Raw genomic sequence first — 18,409 nt, 5'->3', positions numbered from 1 at the left:
AGCGGGTACTTAGTGTGACGCTGAGGCTTATTTGTTGACTCTTGTAAGAATGCCTTAAACTGTATGTTCTTAATTTGGCTTAAATACTCTGATCTAAGGGATTGATGATCCGATCTGGAGTGAGTCATATGCCATGTGTGTGTGAGGCTTGTTGTGTTTTGTGCATGATATTTGATGCCTAGAACTTGCCCTGTGTATCTGCAAAGCAAAATAATAGTCTTGTTTAGTCTGGGAAGTGATATAGGCAATTCTTTGTTGAACCATATATATAAATATTCCACCCACCTATTTGTTATGTACCGTAGTTAACCCAGTTGAGCCTGTAATCCTGTTTCCTTGGCAACCACATTACAAACCTTATCCCTTGTTTGAATTAACCATCTTTTTGAACCCTTTATCTCCCGTAAGCACTTGAATTACTATGAATCTATAAAGGATAAAGTGTGGGGTAGTTGGTGGGGCTTTTGAGTGGAACTAGAAAAATTAGGAGAAAGGTGCACCTTATTTATTCGGAAAAAAAAATGTATCATGTGGTAATAGTGTATTATGTTGATTAGTAATATTCTGTGGTGGCTTTTAAGGTGATTGTGCTCAAAGAAGTGTGGGGTAATTTACGTGGTGCTGAAGGTGGAAATATTGGTTTAACTTAAGTGTGGGCTTGATTATAAAATATATGTATTAAAGTGATTGGGAAGGTGTAGTCACTATTATATCCAAACATATCCTACCTGACCCACAACATACATTACAGCCAAATAAAGTCCTACTTGATCCTAGACTGAACAAGCTCAAGTAGTAGAGTAGTACACTACGGGCAAGCCTATGGAGCGTTTTCTGTGGCACAAGAATATCATTTCTGAGGGTGAGTGAATTCTGTTTATTTTGAAGTTCCTCAGTGTGCAGGAATTTTATTGATTGTGGAATGAGTCTCTTTTGTAGTGAGCAGGTACTTGATTCACGAAGGAGAGGTAAGTCTGGACCTCTGAATAGAGTAAGTAAGCCAGTTAGGAATATTGCGTGGCTCGCGGGAGTCTACTCTTGAGGTGTAGATGTTACACTAATGTATACTCAAACTATGTGAAATATTCTTGGTGTGACGAGTTAGGGAAGTCGCTCAATGAAGTTAGGCCTCTGTAGAGTGTGGTTTGATTGCTCGGGGACGAGCAATGGTTTAATTGTGGGGTGTCGATAGTAGGCTATATTTATGCAATTTAGACACTATTTATACTCTAATTTAGCCGCACTTTATTGATTTTTGAATGCTAAAAGATAACAAAATGCTCTAATTAAGAATTTTATGCTTTGCAGGAGCCACTCTGAGCTAGGAGGAAGCTAAAGAGTGTTTTGGAGTCAATATGGAGTGTGGAAGGCCAATCGAAGGTTAGCCCGGTCGAAAAGGAGCGAGAAAAGCAAGCGGGGGGTCCTCTCCAGGTTCGCGGCCACGGAGTTGACCGCGAATTGGACCACGCACTGGAGGCAGAACATTGGCTGAAATTCGCGGCCGCGGACGGGCGGACAGAGGCCAACAACTCAGGGGCAATTATGTAATTTCTAAGCAACTAACCTAAACCTATATGAAGCCTAATTCGCCCAGAAAAGAATGAGGGCTGTTTTTAGGAGATTTTGGAGCCAAGAAAAAGAGAGAGAGAGAAGACGGAGAATTTTCTAAAAGTTTTCATCATCTTCTTCTTCTTCTTACTTCCATTGTTGATTATGAATTGTTATAGTAAATTTTTATCCATTAGTATGAGTAGCTAAACCCATCATCTAGGGTTGATGAAACCAATTGTTGGATAAAATTTTGACTATGTTTAAATATAATTGAGTCGTTCTTATTCTATGATTGTTCAACTATGTGTTGTCTTGTGATTAATTGAAAGGACCCTTGATTAATCGTGTCTAGTTATCTTGTGTTGCTTGAGAAAGAACACTTGGTTATATTATTGTTGAACAACACTACTTTCGGGTAAGTTAAGAGATTAATTACTTGAATTTAAAAGCAGGGTTAGAGATAACGAAACTTTGGTGGGATAATTCTAAGTTGCATAAATTGTTAACTAGAGTAGTTCGAGAGAATGCTTCTAGTAAATTATCGTAATTGATTGAGAGATAATTACGGTAGCCCGGAACTCATAATCCTCATAGAGTATTACAGTGAGATTATAGCTAACGTGTCAGGAATTAGTCCGGCAATTGGGGAAATCAATAGCCCTAGATCCTTTTAACCTTTGAATTCAACCTTATTCTTGATTATTGTTAATTTTATTGTCATTTTTTCATTAGATAAATAAATTCCACTTATGCTCTATTAAAAATCTTGCATCCGGAAATTGTCTGAGCTTATTATTAGCATTGTTAAAAGTTGTAGTAAATAGGTTAGTTTCCTGTGGGATTCGACTCCGGACATGAACCGGATTATATTTGCAGCGACCGCTTAGTCCTTTTTACAAGGCATAGTTGGGGTGATCAATATTCTGTAGATCAACACTTTCATCGCTCGGAATCCCAATTAGACCTCAATAATACCAAATCCTACTTCAAACCAAACTTAAGGGACTTTAAAACCTTTAATGTGCCAACTTCTAATATTAAGCGCCGAAACGCTCTCGGGTCATCCAAAACCCGATCCGAACGTATGCCCAAGTCCAAAATCATCATACGCATCTATTGGAACCGTCAAATTTCAGTTCCGAGGTCGTTTACTCAAAACATTGACTCAAGTCAAACTTAGCCTTTTTAGCCAACCTTAAGGAACCAAGTGTTTCGATTTCAACCCGAACCCTTCCAAATCCCGAAATAACCATCCCCGCAAGTCATAAAACAGTAAAAGCGCATACGGAGTATCTTATTTAGGGGAACGAGGATCTAAAAAGCAAAACGACCGGTCGGGTCGTTACATTCTCCACCTCTTAAACATGTCTCCCCTCTCATCAACTACTTAAAAAGTGTCCATTCGCCTTTCATGTAATTCCAATAATTTTTCATTTTTTTTAATTATAGTATTTTTCCGTCTTCTTACAGAACTCATCAATAATACTTTTTCACCCATTTTTATTTAAGTAAGTGTTTGGTCTATTTTCTTTTCTAACCTCTTGCTCACACAACTCAAGAAATATAATATGTATATCATCGTACCACTTAGCATTGTCCGGCATGATTGAATGTAAATAATTTGAAGAAAGCAGAACAACCAAGAAGCTAAGACTGAAGTTACATAAAGAGAGCCTAAAAGAGCCTTGTGTTTGACAGAAAGAATGCATTTAGGTGTTTACTTTAAGGTTTGTGAAGGAATTATTCGCAGTTCTCAAGCAAAGATGGCCACTTGTCTTTTTGTTTATTAATGAAGCATTATGTTTGGTTTCTGTTATATTTGAGAAATGAGGCCAATAGCCTTGATGGTTTTAATAAGAATTAAACAAACAAGTAAATACCGGATCACATCCATTCCAAAAGCAAAATCTGATGAACAAAAGAAGGCAACACAAAACTTAGCTGGAATGTGATACATGTCAAGTTTCTTTTAAATACAACTATATATTTATGTAGGTGTAAGTTAAATAGTACTACTACAAAACTTAGCTGGAATGTGATACATGTCAAGTTTCTTTTAAATACAACTATATATTTATGTAGGTGTAAGTTAAATAGTACTACTTTGAACTAGCTTATTCCAGTACAAAAAGTTATCCTCTGGCTTCCAGAATTACAACGACCTCTCACATTAAACGGCTTCAGCAAGAACAATACTTATTTACAATCATGAACTTTTTGACAAGTATGACAATTCAATTTATCTTATATATTCTTATTTCTTTATTGTAATCCTAAACGCTTTTATTCTTTCTTCGTAAAGAGTGGAGATTATGATGTCATCAATTTTCTATTTAGCACATTTCTAAACCCTAGTTCAAGCATATTGTAATTTTCTATTTAGCAAAAGAAGCAGATCCCAAATGCAAGTGCATAAACAAAATTAAAATCCTTGAGCATTTAGCGAGCCATCTCTTGGGACATGAAAGTACAAATTAATACCAAGACTTGTTAATATTGTTCATAATTCTAAAACTTTGAAAACACACCAGGAATTAAAATTCAAAAGGAAGATTAAACTTACGTGGACCGAAGAGGCTTTCAAAATTGGAGTTGAAGCTGGGAAAATTTACAAAAGAAGAGGAAGAAGAAAGTAGAGGTTGCAACAAGAATAGAGAAAAGAAATAGATAGTATGTTTTAGGGTTTTCTACTGAAGGGTAATTTCGAGATTAAGAAAAATTATAAGGGTTAAGAATATAATATTCTTGGTCAAAGCAAATATGGCTTTTAAGTCAATTTGAAAAAGTTGGGTTTATCCAACTTGTTGGTTGTCCCTTTTTTAAAGCATATTTTAACTTTTTTAAGCCTTTTTTGATTCACAAGCACTTTCAAAAGTTAAAAAGTGCTAAAAAAGCTGGTTAGGTACTTTCACCTTTTATTAACATCATGTTAAGTTAGAGTGATGAAAATATTTTAATTTTTTTTCCTTCTCTAAAATTTATTACCCCATTGGAATCCAAATTAATATAAGACCAATATAAAGTCGAATAATCGAGCCCCGGCCACACTGCATCAAAAACAAAAACAAAACTCTTAAACGCAAATTTTTGTTTAATTCTAAAGAAAGACAAAAATAAACATAAAATTCACTCCATTTCCATTCAGCAGCATCAAGAGAGGTCAAATAGCGCGAATCGCCTCCCTCTTCTCCGATTCCACCGGCCCAACTCCGCTAAATTCCGCCCAACACGATTCGGCCTTCGGCGACTGGGAATTTTCGCTGTCCATCTTCTCCGGTGAGCTTATCACAACATCTTTATCCGGTAAAAAGTTTGTCGTACGTTTTCTTTTCCTGTCTTTCGGGCTTTTTTTCCCCACCAGACTGTAACTCCTATGTGTATTTCCAAGTGAAATAACTTGAGATTCTTAACTTGTGAGCAGAATTTGTATTTAGAGATTAGGGTTCAGTTGATTTTTGTTGAAAATTTAGCATTGTGACCTTGCTATGTTATAAGATTTTATTAGCTAATCTGCTTATACAAATTAGTACTAAACTATTGTGAAAAAGGGATTGACATAAATAGAAAAGCAAGAAATTAATTTGACTTTGCTTTTGGGGAAATTTCATTAATAACTAGGGCTCCTATTTGATAACAATTTTCTAAGGAAAAAGAACTAGCTTGATTCAAATTTCCCCATTACCCTTTTCCTCTTCTGTACGTTTAGATTCAATGTTAGTAGCTATTTCTAAAAATCAAATACATTGTCTTCTTGTTTTCAAGTTTGATACTTTAACTAAAAGAAAATGTAAATTTGCAAAATTTGGAGGAGAATTGGACTGTTTCTAGCTCCTTTGAAATTTGGTAGAAGCTTCTCTTAAATGGAGGTTACAGTATGTAACCTCCATTTTATGCATTTTCCTAATAGCTTTGTCTTTCAACTGAAAAAGCAGAAGAGAAACACAAAAAGATGTTGCCTGTGCCGAGAAGAGCATCTGAGGTCCCCTTTCGATTGCCAACAACAACAAGGTGATTGGGGCAACAGGCAATTTTTCCAGTTTCAAGCCTTATCCACAATTTAGATCTCATCCTCCCGTCAACTCAATTTGTTGCTAGCTTGGAGTCTGGTCTAACCAAGAAGAAAAAAATGGCAAGGTCGTCAGACCCTGGCACACAGCGGCAGATGAGCCTGGACCATCTTCCCTCAGCACTACTTGCCACTGTGATGACAAAACTGGACATAGGTTCTATCCGTTCCCTGGCATGCACTTGCAAGGCCTTTCATTCATGTGCCTCGCACATGCTTCGCTTCATTCCCAGTTTCCATCTCCTTGTAAGTCTATTCTGGAGTAATATTTTTGTACATGACTTATCATGATCTTGTTGTCTAAATTAGTTTCTTTTTATCAGGATATTGCTCCGTCTGCTGAATTGTTAAGGCCGTTGCTACCTCCCAATCCTTACCTTCATAGCTTGAAGGTGGATTGCACGCGACTTGATGATTCATCCCTTGATTATCTTCTTCAGCCGACTTTACAAGAGCTTTGCCTCCATAAGTGCGCCCATTTCAGCGGAAGGCTTCTGTCTCAGGTTGGGCAGCACTGTAAAGACCTCAGGTTATCTCTTCGTCCCAAAGCTTTTCTTAACTTTTTCTCTGTAGAAACCAAAGTTTGAGCTTGTATAATCACAAGAATAAAGAAAATTCATTTGGATGTTTTATTCAGTTGATTATTAGCTTGTTTGTTAGTACATTTTATTTTTATCTTCAGGTTTCTTTATCTGAGTTCTTTGGCGGAGAAGAGAGGCAGATCAATTGATGTATCTGATCTAGAGGTCTTATTTGGCGGATGCACTCAGCTGGAAGTAAGGCTTCTTGAAAGTGTGGCATAACAAAGATTTAATTTATTAGGATAACAAATGGGCTTGTGGCATAAAAAATATTTAATTTATTAGGATAATAAATAGGTTAATCAGCATCTTTGTAAATCGAAGAACATTAGCTAAGATATTGTGTGAACAGCCTATCTGACAAGCGGAAAAAGTTTAACTCAAGCAAAAAAGAGTATAGCACTAAAAGTGGTGCAGCTGTAGGCAATATCAATATTTAGCTTTTTCATAGAACATATCCCGTCAGAGTTCTTTCCTTTTCGTGGTTTCTATCATAGCCTTTTTGCTAGGGTGGATCCTGGATGAGTCGCTACAAGTCTGTTTTAGTTCTTTCACTTCACAGTGGTTTGTGCTAAGCGTAACCAATGGTGCAGATACCTTATCCAATTTCATGATAAGAATTGGCTAGATAAAAAAGGGAGGGGGTTAGGAATCATTCCAGTGTTTCACCATTCGAATTTTGAGATTTCTTTTGCTTTTTCGTTCTTTCTTCAGGTTTTAAAGAAAGACTGAAGCATTTCGTACTTCAGACCTAACTTTTTCTTGAGAGAGAGTGGGAATAAATCATAAAAGTTTTCTGAATAAATTAAATAGATGGGTCCAGTTATTTGTATAATGAAGTTATAGGCGTATTGTTAAATTTGTTCAAATGACAATATGTAATATTGTAATTTAGAGAAAGTAACACATTGAATTAAACAAATAACAATAAATGATCAAGTGAGACTGCCAGTCATCCATACTTTTTTCTGGTGATGAATATATCTGTACTACTTCCTCTGATTAATTTTATATTATAGTGTTTGAATTAACACGAAGTTTAAGAAAAAGACTTTGATACATAAGCTAAATATATATGACATACCAAAAGTATTTTTAGAATCTTGTGGTCTTTTATAAGAGCGCATCATTAAGATTCTTTTAGTAAGGTTAATAATTTTATTAATGAGAAAATTTCCTGTATACAAGTAGGATATCAAAGTTGAGAATCTACAATAAAATGATTCTCTACAAACGAAACCCAATCTTCTATATAAAAAAAAACTAGGAATGAGATGCTCTTCCGCAAACATACATAGTCATTATTTATCCCTTTGAAAGCTCTCTTATTTCTCTCCTTTAACAGGACCCACATGAGTGCTCGTGGGGCAGCATCCCAGGTTCTCCGATTTCTCTTCCTTCTTCTAAATGTCCAATTGGGAGTGCCTCCTTCATGTGCCGAGCATCGTCCATTATAGCTTGAACAATCTCAAAATCTCACGCCACATAATGAGTTCCCACCTGACAATGTAGGAGAAGGTGGTTCACATCTTCGCCTAAACATTTGCACATAAAGCACCATAAAATAGAAATGTCAAAATTAAAGAGTTTTGAAGGTCAAACTTGTCAATCTTTTTGAGTGGACCAAAAATAAAAGAGAGTCATTGCAGTGGAACAGAGAGTAATAATTTAGATGTACCTTGATTTCCCACAACCATTTTTATTGAAGAGTGGTAGATATGGTCCGACTTTCTTGTGAAGTCTGCCTCATTTATTGCGTTGAAAAATTACCTTATAACTCCACAACATATAAATTGGAAAGGTCAACTAGGTCATTGTGTTATTGGTAAGGAGTTATTCTTTTGTTCTACGCTTCTCTCATTGCTCACTATTCCTCTGTATTTAGGGAATTAAGCATCTCACGTACGTAACTACATTTAGGATTACTGCTAACACGATGTGGGTCAAGTTAATAAAATTGTCCAGGCATATATAGCCTATAAAATGATGAAACCAGAATAATAAAAAAGCATTGACAATCATTACCAACATACTTCTTTTACCAGGTAGTGACAATTCTCCTTGATCATAGTGAACCTTACTAATTTAACTGACTAGAGTATGGTGAAAACTCTTGTTTTTAACTGTCACGAGGGATTGCCAGTTACCGGATCAAGTGACTTAGAGGGTTACTGTTGTGCCTTTATTTTAAAGAAATAGAAAGGCTGTTACCGTGCTTTAGCTTGGCTGGATATTGTTTTCTTCATTCATATATCCAATCACCAACTTGCTTTGAATTGAGGCATATAGTAGTTGTTGTATTCTTTACTCCTGCTTTTAGGTATGGTGTATGTGTACAGTTCACAGGTTGTGTTTTGATTATAGTGAAGTGATTTTTAAGTAGGAGTTGGAGAAAGGCTTTTGAGTTGAAGGACTGAGTGTAGTGTTGTGGTCTCGTCTTTGGTCTTCTAAGGCACCACATGTTAAATGCACTTAAATGCGCTTGATCTCCACTGATTTTGAAAAGTCGGGCTTTCATTTTTAGAGAAAGGAGATTCCATCATGAATACGTTTAACCTCTAATTTCTCCTAAACTGCCGAGCAACAATAAGGTCCATTCTGAGTAGGAGTGGTGAAGATATTCTTTCTGTTTATAAATAGTTCTCTGCAAATTTACCAATTCAAAACAATAAATGAAAAACTGAAAGCCTAAAATACTCACAGAGAAAGCAAATGGCAAAAGTTCCCTGAACAGACCTTTATTTTCATCAATTGATCTTTGTTTACCACCCACCTTCCTTGCAGCTAGGATGGAAGATTTGGGAGATCTGAGTCTTTATTGCAGTTCCTTTTATGCTTTTACTGATACAGGTTGCGCTGAGCATGTTGTTTTGCTTTGTAGACTCTGATCCTGATGTTTGATGTCTCAATGTTTTTGCGGCATAATTTTGCTCGTGTGTGGGCTATCGCCCCAGCAACTCTGTTATCCCTTGAAGTGGGTTATATTTCTTCAGTAATGGTGACAGAATTGCTTAGCCCGCCTGTGGTACCTTATCAGTCAATTGAGCATATTCGGCCATCCATATTACCAGGAATACAGAAGTTATGTCTTTCAGTGGATTATATTACTGACACCATGGTCAGCACAATAACTACAAATCTCAACTGTTTGACACATTTGGACCTTCGAGACTCACCAATTATGGAACCAAGATTGGCGTTTGATCTTACCAATGCAGGTATTCAACAAATTAATCTGCATGGGAGATTGAAACATCTGTCATTGGTGAGGAGTCAAGAGATTTTTCCAGCTTACTTCAAGCGAGTTAATGATCTCGGTATTCTTCTTATGGCTGATAGATGCTCAGACATGGAAAGTATTTATCTTGGTGGTTTTTGTCAGGTTACAGACACTGGTTTTAGAACAATTTTGCATTCATGTGCTAAAATATATAAGCTGAGGATCTATCACGGGCCCCACTTGACTGATCTTGTATTTCACGACATTGCTGCAACTTCGCTTACTTTGACACATGTTAGTTTAAGATGGTGTAATCTTTTGACGAACCATGGTGTTGCACGATTGGTTTCCAATGAAAATCTTAGTGTGCTTGACTTGAGGGACTGTAGGAATATTGGGGATGAAGCCCTCCGAACCATTAGCAATCTTTCTAAGTTGAAGGCTTTACTGATTGATGGTTCTGATATAAGTGATTCGGGATTGTCCCATTTATCAAAAGGGGCAATGAGTTCGCTTGTATCATTGTCTGTACGAGGGTGCAAGAGACTAACAGACAATTGCATTACCTTTCTCTTTGATGAATCTTCTAATTGTGAATTGAGAGAATTGGACTTGTCAAACATTCCGAACCTATCTGATGCTGGTGTACTTTTGCTCGCTAAAAGACGTATTCCACTATTTGAGCTTAGAATGCGTCAATGTCCTTTGATAAGTGATACTTCAATTATGGTTTTAGCATCAATGAAGGTTGATGAAGAAGGGTGGTATGGAAGTAGTTTACTGCTGTTGGATCTCTATAATTGTGGGGGTATAACTCAGCTTTCATTCCAATGGTTAAAGAAGCCTTATTTTCCCAGATTGAGATGGTTGGGAGTATCGAGTTATGTCAGCAGGGATGTGCTGGATGCTTTATCCCGGAATAGACCATTTCTGCATGTAGCTTTTCATGGGGAGGAGCTGGGGACGACTGATCAATGGGATAATTCAGACAATCTTTATATGCATGATTATGATGAAGTTGATGAGTTGGAACAATGGCTTGATGGAGAAAATGAGGGTGATGATGAGGACATTCAAGAAGCGGAAAACATCGCATAACCTCATGCTGTAAGATGCCAATTATTTTATACAAATCTATGATAAATCAACAGTTCTATTTTTGTATATATTGTTACAATTCCAGATTCGTACTTAGCTCTACTGTTGTAACTTCTAAATATTTGACAATTCTTGATTTCGAATGTTGTATAGATTGTCGCAATATGACGTTATGTACCTGGCTTGGCCTACCCTTATAACAATCAGTTTGTCGAGATAATGCTTATGTTGGTATTTATCAGTTTAAATGGTGATTTCAGTTGTTTAAATTAAAGCTTTGATGTTATAATAAGCAGTGAATCTTTGCATACATTTGATGAGCATCACCTAGTGCACTACTGCAATTAAGAAGAAAAACGGTCTACAAGAACGAAAGCGGGCAAATCTAGCTCATCTCTTTGCGTATTTTTGTCATATCTGTTTCTGTTTATCCATGTAACACTGGAGGTTAGTATTTGTTGCTTGCTTTGAATCCTGTCCAGAAAAAGTGGCTTTTAGCCGTAACACCAAAAGGATTGTCCTTTAGATGTGCAGGTGTTGGAATTGCAGGATATCCTCTTCTTCACGAGGTTATGGCCCTGAAGAGAACAATTGGAACCTTGTCATCATGCATGTTTCCTATGGATAAGGCCAATATCAAAACGTGATAATTAGCTGTCACTTTCCTTGACAACAAGGATCTATAGCCTGTGGTTGATATTGAAGGTCTATAGACGGGCGGAGCTAGAGATTCGATAACGAATTTGTTTTAAGAAATTCATTTAATAAGTACAAATTCTTACTTTAGATATCCAGTAACATAAAAATGTAAGAATTCCGAACCCAATAACTTCAAATTCTGGCTCTGCCTAATAAATAACAGACATACTATAGATTTAGGGATCGTTTGGTTGGGAAACAAGTTATCTCATAATTAATTATCTCTGGATTAGTTATTCTGGGATTAGTTATCCCATCCTCCATAGGGATAAAAAAAAATATAATTTCGGGACTAGTTATACCACGATTTTATTCCAATCAAACATGAGATAAACTCATCTCAAATTTAATTTCGAGATTAATTATCCCTTATCTCTCGTACCAAACGAGCCCTTAGAGTTATCCTGCTTAAGTCGTGCAGGCCTGCAACTTTTAACCCTACCAAGGTTTGTTAACTTGCTTTCATGTTGGATCAGTGCCCCTCCTATGCTGCAATTGTAGAGTGAATAGCATAGCTATATCGTTAGATAAGTACTACAACAATTACGTTTCAATTCCAAATAAGTTTAGATTAACCACATGAATTCTCTATGATCATGTTACTCAATCTAAACTCATCTTAGGCCAATGTTGTATAGAATAAAAATAAAAATTACTAGATGTTTATATTTTCTATTGATGCATAAATTTCTGAAAAGGCTAAACAACTCCTAGAAAAACATAGGATGTGCACATCCTAAAAGTGCTAACATGATTAAAATATATTCTCTACTATATCTTCAATATAGATAACTTTTTTCTATTGTACCCATAATTTGCTAAGTCATCATGGATCCGAATAAATTATAGGTCATTCGACTTAACTTTCTTTGAAATGATTTCAGCTCTATTTTGTCCCTTTTAACACCTTTACTCACCATAATTTTACATCTACGGATATCATTAAGTGAGGGGGGTCCCGAGTGGCTTATTGGCGTTTGTTTGAATTTTGCAGAAAAACAGTTAGTATTTGGGTTTTTAAAATTAGTGTTTGTTTCCAAAGTTGTTGCAGCCAAAAAAAAAAAAAAAAAAAAGTACAACTTTCTTGAAATTAAACTCGGTCTTTCAAATATTAAGAATTCAAAAAAACTAGTAGCTATACTTTGTATACATGGTAAGAAATAGGAATTGTACTTGAATTATAAATGCGCACAATGCTTTGCCGGTCACTGCTGAATTGAAGAGAAATATAGTACTACTATTTAAGGTCCTTACAACATAATGTTGTAATTAGCAATTCTGTTTGAATTGTAAAGCAATTCTTCGCATTTCAGAGAAAATCTAATATGAGTTGGATTTTAATATTTAATATTTTGAGGCGCAACCAATGGGAAGCATAATCACGAGTGAGCATATGTTGGACCATATATTACTTTCATCTGAAGCATAATCCTTGTCTACTTAAAAGCTGTCTAAGCTAATTAAAAATGAAGCCTATAAATATGCTTGTATATATATATATATATATATATATATATATATATATATATATATATATATATATATATATATATATATATATATATATATATATATATATATATATATATATATATATATATATATATATATATATATATATATATATATATATATATATATATATATATATATATATATATATATATATATATATATATATATATATATATATATATATATATATATATATATATATATGGTGTACCATCCTCTCCATCTCAAGATATTTTTTGTTTCTAAACTACATTAAATTCATATATTATCGTATTCGAAGAGTTCAATTGTATGCGCATTTTCAAGCGCCTTAATATGGTAATATGAAAATATAGAGTAATAATCTTATTAAATTTCAATGACAATGCAATAATTCTTTATATTTTAGCGTACATATATAACTTATAAATTCTTGTGTTATTCTTTATTTGTTTCTCCATTAATCCAATTCCTTATTTCTTAGCTCGCTAGCAGCTGTGCATCCACATTTTTTCATTAATCTTGAATTGATATTGGATTATTTTTTTTCAGACTCTAAATTTGTCAGGTAAATGCTAAATATAATGGCTTTGACCTTGGGAGCACCCTCTTTTCTAAAATTTTAAATTTAAACGTGCAATATAAACTGCTAAATAGAAATTTAGGAAGACTCATATTTGAGGCCATATTTTTAAAAAGTTAGAGTCTGAAATTTTGATCACTTACCGTTTGACATCTCAAGATTGTACTAACTCGATTTAAATATTTGATGTACAGAGAGCATTTGTCATTCCAGATAATCTTAAATAAAGAAAGGAAAGATGTCGCGTATCATGCGTATTATTGAACGCGTCCAGATTCGGAAAACAAATTTCAATTCCATTTTCCTATATTATCCCACTAAAGAAATAGCTTTAGAGAAACATCTACAATTCTACATGTCCAGATTCGGAAAAACAAAGATGTAGACGACAGATTAGTTGATATAGTTTGCTTGTATTTTGAGTGTTCGCCATGCTTTAGTATTTATTAATTTTTTATCTTTGAATTTGTGATCCGAACATTGCAAAATAAATAAATAAAACAAAAGTAAACCTTTGACGTTCATTTTAATATCGATGTTTTACTTTTATGAATTTGTTTTATATATATGCATCAAACTAAGAAATTAAATGTGCACTGTTGTTGTTGCTGCTGGTATTTTTTTTTTTTTTGGGCAAGAATTAACGTGCGTGACTGATTAATATAGTAATATACATTTTTAAGTAGGATTTTAGATAAGCACTCTAGCAGTCGTAGTATTTTTTTATTTTTTATTATTGGATTAAATTTATAATGTGAATAAATAAATCAAATGGTACTTGTAAAAATAGTGCCTATATTCAATGTACTTAAGGAACTCGTCTAGATTCAATGAACCTACACAAGGTCTACTGCTTCCTAATTGTGCAGCGGAAATAACTCACAATTAGGCTTTTATGTATCTTTTTAATTACTCTCTCACAATTTTTTTTTTCTTGTTATACTCACCGTATTAATTACCCATTTTAAATAATTTTCTCAAATTTATTAAAAATATACATTAATTAATATGTGTATTATAATAAATTATGCACTTTATTTATTATTTCTTAAATGATCTGCAAAGTCTATAGTGGACAAGTAAAAGTGAACGGAGTGAGTATCTTCTTTTATTTGTTTAGATTTATTAATTAATCCTTTTATCAAATTAAAGAAAAAAGTTAGTCTTATTAGTTTAAAAAATTGAAGGGAGAGAACGACCTAACCTAAACTAGATCTACTAACAATTATTGAAGCCTGAAGGCACGACCTAACAATCTTTTGGCCTCAACCTAACCCTAATTTTGTCAAATTTGTCAAAAGACATTTCTTTTCTTCCTTTAAATATTGCTATCATCTTATATATGACAAGCTAGAGTGAATAAAGATAACATCCTTAGTGCAAACATGTGCTTATTTTTAATTCTTTTTCTTATTCTTTTTGTGCTTATTTGTTTCAAACAAAATCTGATCAATAATGAGAAATAATATGAGAACATAAATTGTGTGAATTAGTGGGTCTTAAATCGTAACTCCTAACTCAGAAAATGATGAATCATTGCTAGGTCCATTTTTTCAGTAATCCTGAGCCTCGCAATGTTCAACTTAATTATCACTAATTTGTGTTAAACATAGTCTCTTAGAAAATGATTGATCATTATAATTTGCAACTAATATCCAACTCCAATTCACTGTTGCATTACCATTTTCGCTTTCTTTTATTGATATCCATGCAAATCAATCAAATCTTGAACTAGCAGGGACCATAAGTAAGCGCAAGAGACTTGTGAGTTGTGACCCCAGCAATAAATAGAAAATTGCCTTTTAACCGTTTTCTTGCCTTCATTCACTTAGTTATAAGCTTTTCAAGATTATCAAAATAATATGAAACTAGCATTTAATCAATTTACTGGTTTTAAGTTTCAATGTCTTTTGGACCTCCCATTAATCCCTCATTGTTTGCAGTAAAAAAGTTAACTCCTATAATATACATAAGCTGGAACATTTGAGTTGAATAATTAATAAAAAAGATCCAATCTTGTGAAACATTTGTGAAGGAGATATATGACAGCCCATAAAAGGTACACGACATGAAAATGTGTGAAACCTTATGTAAGGATTATGTGGTCCTCTTGAAAATGCATGTTCGTACTAATATTAGTATATATTAGGTAAGAATGTAAGATAATATTACATGAGTCGCCACACTACGTGAATCAGGACCCAAAGTTAGATTACTTTATTCCTGACTAGTCTCCGGGTAAAAACACACCCTATTATAAGATTAAAACCACTAAATTAATGAATCGGTTCCCCTCTCTCTATATATATGTATGTATGTATATTCAAAATACTAATACAATAAAAAGAATTCAAGACTAATACTTCTTCCGTTTCAAATTAGATGAGCTACTTTTCATTTTAGTCTGTTCCAAAATAAATGGCACATTTCTAAATTTGAAAATAATTCAACTTTAAACTCTTCATTTTACCAATTTTACCCTTAATGAGAATCTTTTATAATCACATAAATGTCATTGACATACAAAGCTTTTACCCATTAAATTTTTAAAATCACAAGTTTTAAAAATCTTTTTTTTCTTAAACTCTGTAACGAATCAAACTATCTCGTCTAAATTGATACAGATAGAGCAATAATTTAATTGTAGTACTAAGTAATGTGGGGTTACTAGACAATGTGGGGTCGTTTAATCAAAAAGAAAAAAATGACATGATGGGATCGACTCGTGTTTCGTCCAGTAGCCAGCTAATTAAAAGCACGTTGGAAAAACATCAAGTCACCGTTCTATGTTGCCCATACATAATTTGACCTCATGAATCTCTGACTCTATTCCACGTTAGCATATCGAAAAAGAAATTTCATTTAATTAACCGGATAAGGTTCGTACACTTATCTCCTTTATACTTTAGTCTTTACGCTTGGGAAAGCCGCATATTCCACCGGCTACAGGTCTCCACTTACACCACTGTAAAAATGACCTTTCGGGACTCCCAAAGGTCATCAATGCAGAATTGGAGTATTTAGTATGAGATCGGATAAATCCGATAATTTTTGCTTAAATATTGTATTATATTAAAAAAATTATTAAAAATATATAACAATAATAACAATAATTCAGTAATTTTTTATAAATGAGGTTTGGGAATGATAAAGTGTATCAGATGTTACACCTACCCCAGAGAATAAAGATGTTATTTCCGAAAGACCACGTCTCAAGAGAATGAAATTAAATATAATCAACAAAGACTTCTTGGGATAATATATACTTATGTTGGAAATACCCCAAGAATAATTTTTTGTTTGTGCCTAAATTATTCTTCGGGAAATTAGATTGAAATACCCCAAGAATTATTTAGCCACAAGCAAAAAATTCAACAAAAATTATATAGAAGAAATTTATTAAACGAGGGAGAGAACATGGTAGGAGACTTTTTCACAACAACTCTTGAATCTCTCTATATCATAGTTACCTCTCTACAACTAAAAATATGTAGTAGCATCCCTATTTATAATACTACAAAATCAGATTTGAATAAAATCTAGAAAACATATTCCTACATGATTTTAGTTGTGTATCCTAATTAAAAATAAATTAAATAAACTAGTAAATATCAAATCCTAGACAACGTGGGAATACTAATTAATCTTGGTTTAATTTCCAACAGCCACCCTTAAATCAAGATTTTCAAACTTGAGCATGCCATGAGTAACATCAAGCCTTGTAGAAGTCAAATACTTTAAACTCTCCACCAATTCTCTAAAATATGTTGCATCAACAAAGTCGCGAGTATCGTCTTTAGTTAACATCAAATTCCCTTCAATATTGACCATATATGATTTGTCTTTAACCATGGTAAATTCCTTCAAAATATCATCAACATATTTTTCCTTTACTTTGAAACCATCTACTTCTCTAGTTGCCTTGTAGTTGGACTTGCTCAACCATTCAACTCCAATTTGCTATTCTATAGGATGTAGAGTAATGCCACCAATAAACGTTTTCTCTTGCTTGAAACATGCAATCTCGAACAATGGCACGAAATTGATTGCATCTTCAATATCTATAATCATATGTTGTTGTGGTTCTCGATCCCAAGTTATTTCTGCCTCAATCTTTGGTAGATTATCAGAAACTTTCTCTTGATGAATCGTTTTACTTTTTTCGTTGCTATGTTCATCTTCAATACCATCAAATAACTTTTCTTGTAAAACACCAATCCCTTTTGGATGGGCATCTCTTGCAACCAAATCGTCCTTTTGAACAATCGCAAAAATTCTTGGAAGATCAATTTGAACATTATTTGACTTGTCTTCGCTTTTAATGGAATCTCTATCACAACAAAAATTACATGTACTTTCTCTTATTTTCTCATCTATTTTTGAATTTTGGTCTTCTTGATTTATTTCCGCCATTATTGGTGTGCCCTTCTTTTTCTTTTGATTGATCATCCTTTTCTAGCGGTACATCATCTAATATCTCATCTTTATGTTGATTCAGTGATCTCTCGTATGTCACCAATTCACCTTCTAAATCATCAAGTTTGAGAGTGCCAAGATCTTTGGTAGCCTCAAGAGTAACTTTCTTGTTGTTAAACTTTCAACTGAGAGACTCCAATATTTTCTCAACAATTTTAACTTCGTCCAATACTTTTCCATTGGTCCTTAGACCATTGACTATTTCAGTAATTCTTGCAACGAATTCTTTAACGGACTATGTTGGTTTCATACGAGCCAACTCAAATTGACTCCTAAATTCTTGGAGTTTCTCCTTTTTTATGTCAACAGTATTTCGATATGACTTCACTGAGATTGTCCAAGCCTCTTTTGATGACTTTGCATGCAAATATTTTTTAGATACGTGCAATTCGACATTGATGGCGAGATAGTAGCATGCCTTATAATTTAAATATCTTTTCTCCTCCAATTTCGTAGCTATATCATCCGTCAATGTTGTGCCTTCCGGGAATTCCTCAAATCCTTCATCAACGGTGGACCATAATTCAATAGCCTTAAAAAAATTCTTCATCTGTTGATACCAAGTTTCGAAATTACTTTTGCCATCAAACATAAAAACGGGACAATTAGGTAATAGAGTATCCATATTTTTTTGTTGGATC

At 34.0% G+C, this 18,409-nt stretch overlaps 1 protein-coding gene across 3 annotated transcripts; it reads left to right on the top strand.

The window, feature by feature from the left end:
- The first annotated feature begins 4,594 nt into the window (after positions 1-4,594).
- Positions 4,595-10,799, top strand: LOC107812038 (F-box/LRR-repeat protein 10). Of its 3 annotated transcripts, none has more exons than XM_016637061.2 (5): positions 4,595-4,827; positions 5,484-5,863; positions 5,941-6,146; positions 6,300-6,393; positions 9,080-10,799. In XM_016637061.2, the coding sequence occupies exons 2-5, from the start codon at positions 5,678-5,680 to the stop codon at positions 10,514-10,516; spliced, it is 1,923 nt and encodes a 640-aa protein (XP_016492547.1). In that variant the 5' UTR covers positions 4,595-4,827; positions 5,484-5,677; the 3' UTR covers positions 10,517-10,799. The 3 variants fall into 3 exon arrangements, with proteins under 3 accessions (XP_016492547.1, XP_016492549.1, XP_016492548.1); XM_016637063.2 differs by having other exon boundaries at positions 4,604-4,827; positions 5,481-5,863; XM_016637062.2 differs by having other exon boundaries at positions 4,604-4,854.
- The last annotated feature ends 7,610 nt before the right edge of the window (positions 10,800-18,409 follow it).

The sequence above is a fragment of the Nicotiana tabacum genome, chromosome 19, assembly GCF_000715075.1.
Source record: "Nicotiana tabacum cultivar K326 chromosome 19, ASM71507v2, whole genome shotgun sequence".
Classification (NCBI taxonomy): domain Eukaryota; kingdom Viridiplantae; phylum Streptophyta; class Magnoliopsida; order Solanales; family Solanaceae; genus Nicotiana; species Nicotiana tabacum.
The sequence above is the reverse complement of the archived record's forward strand: the minus strand, read 5'-3'. Positions and strand labels throughout refer to the sequence as shown.

Excerpts from the sequence above, each read along its gene's own strand:
- LOC107812038 (XM_016637061.2), top strand. The coding sequence starts at position 5,678 with ATGGCAAGGTCGTCAGACCCTGGCACACAGCGGCAGATGAGCCTGGAC. Across the intron at positions 5,864-5,940 it reads TTCCCAGTTTCCATCTCCTT|GATATTGCTCCGTCTGCTGA; the intron begins GTAAGTCTATTC and ends TCTTTTTATCAG. Across the intron at positions 6,394-9,079 it reads GCGGATGCACTCAGCTGGAA|ACTCTGATCCTGATGTTTGA; the intron begins GTAAGGCTTCTT and ends TTTGCTTTGTAG.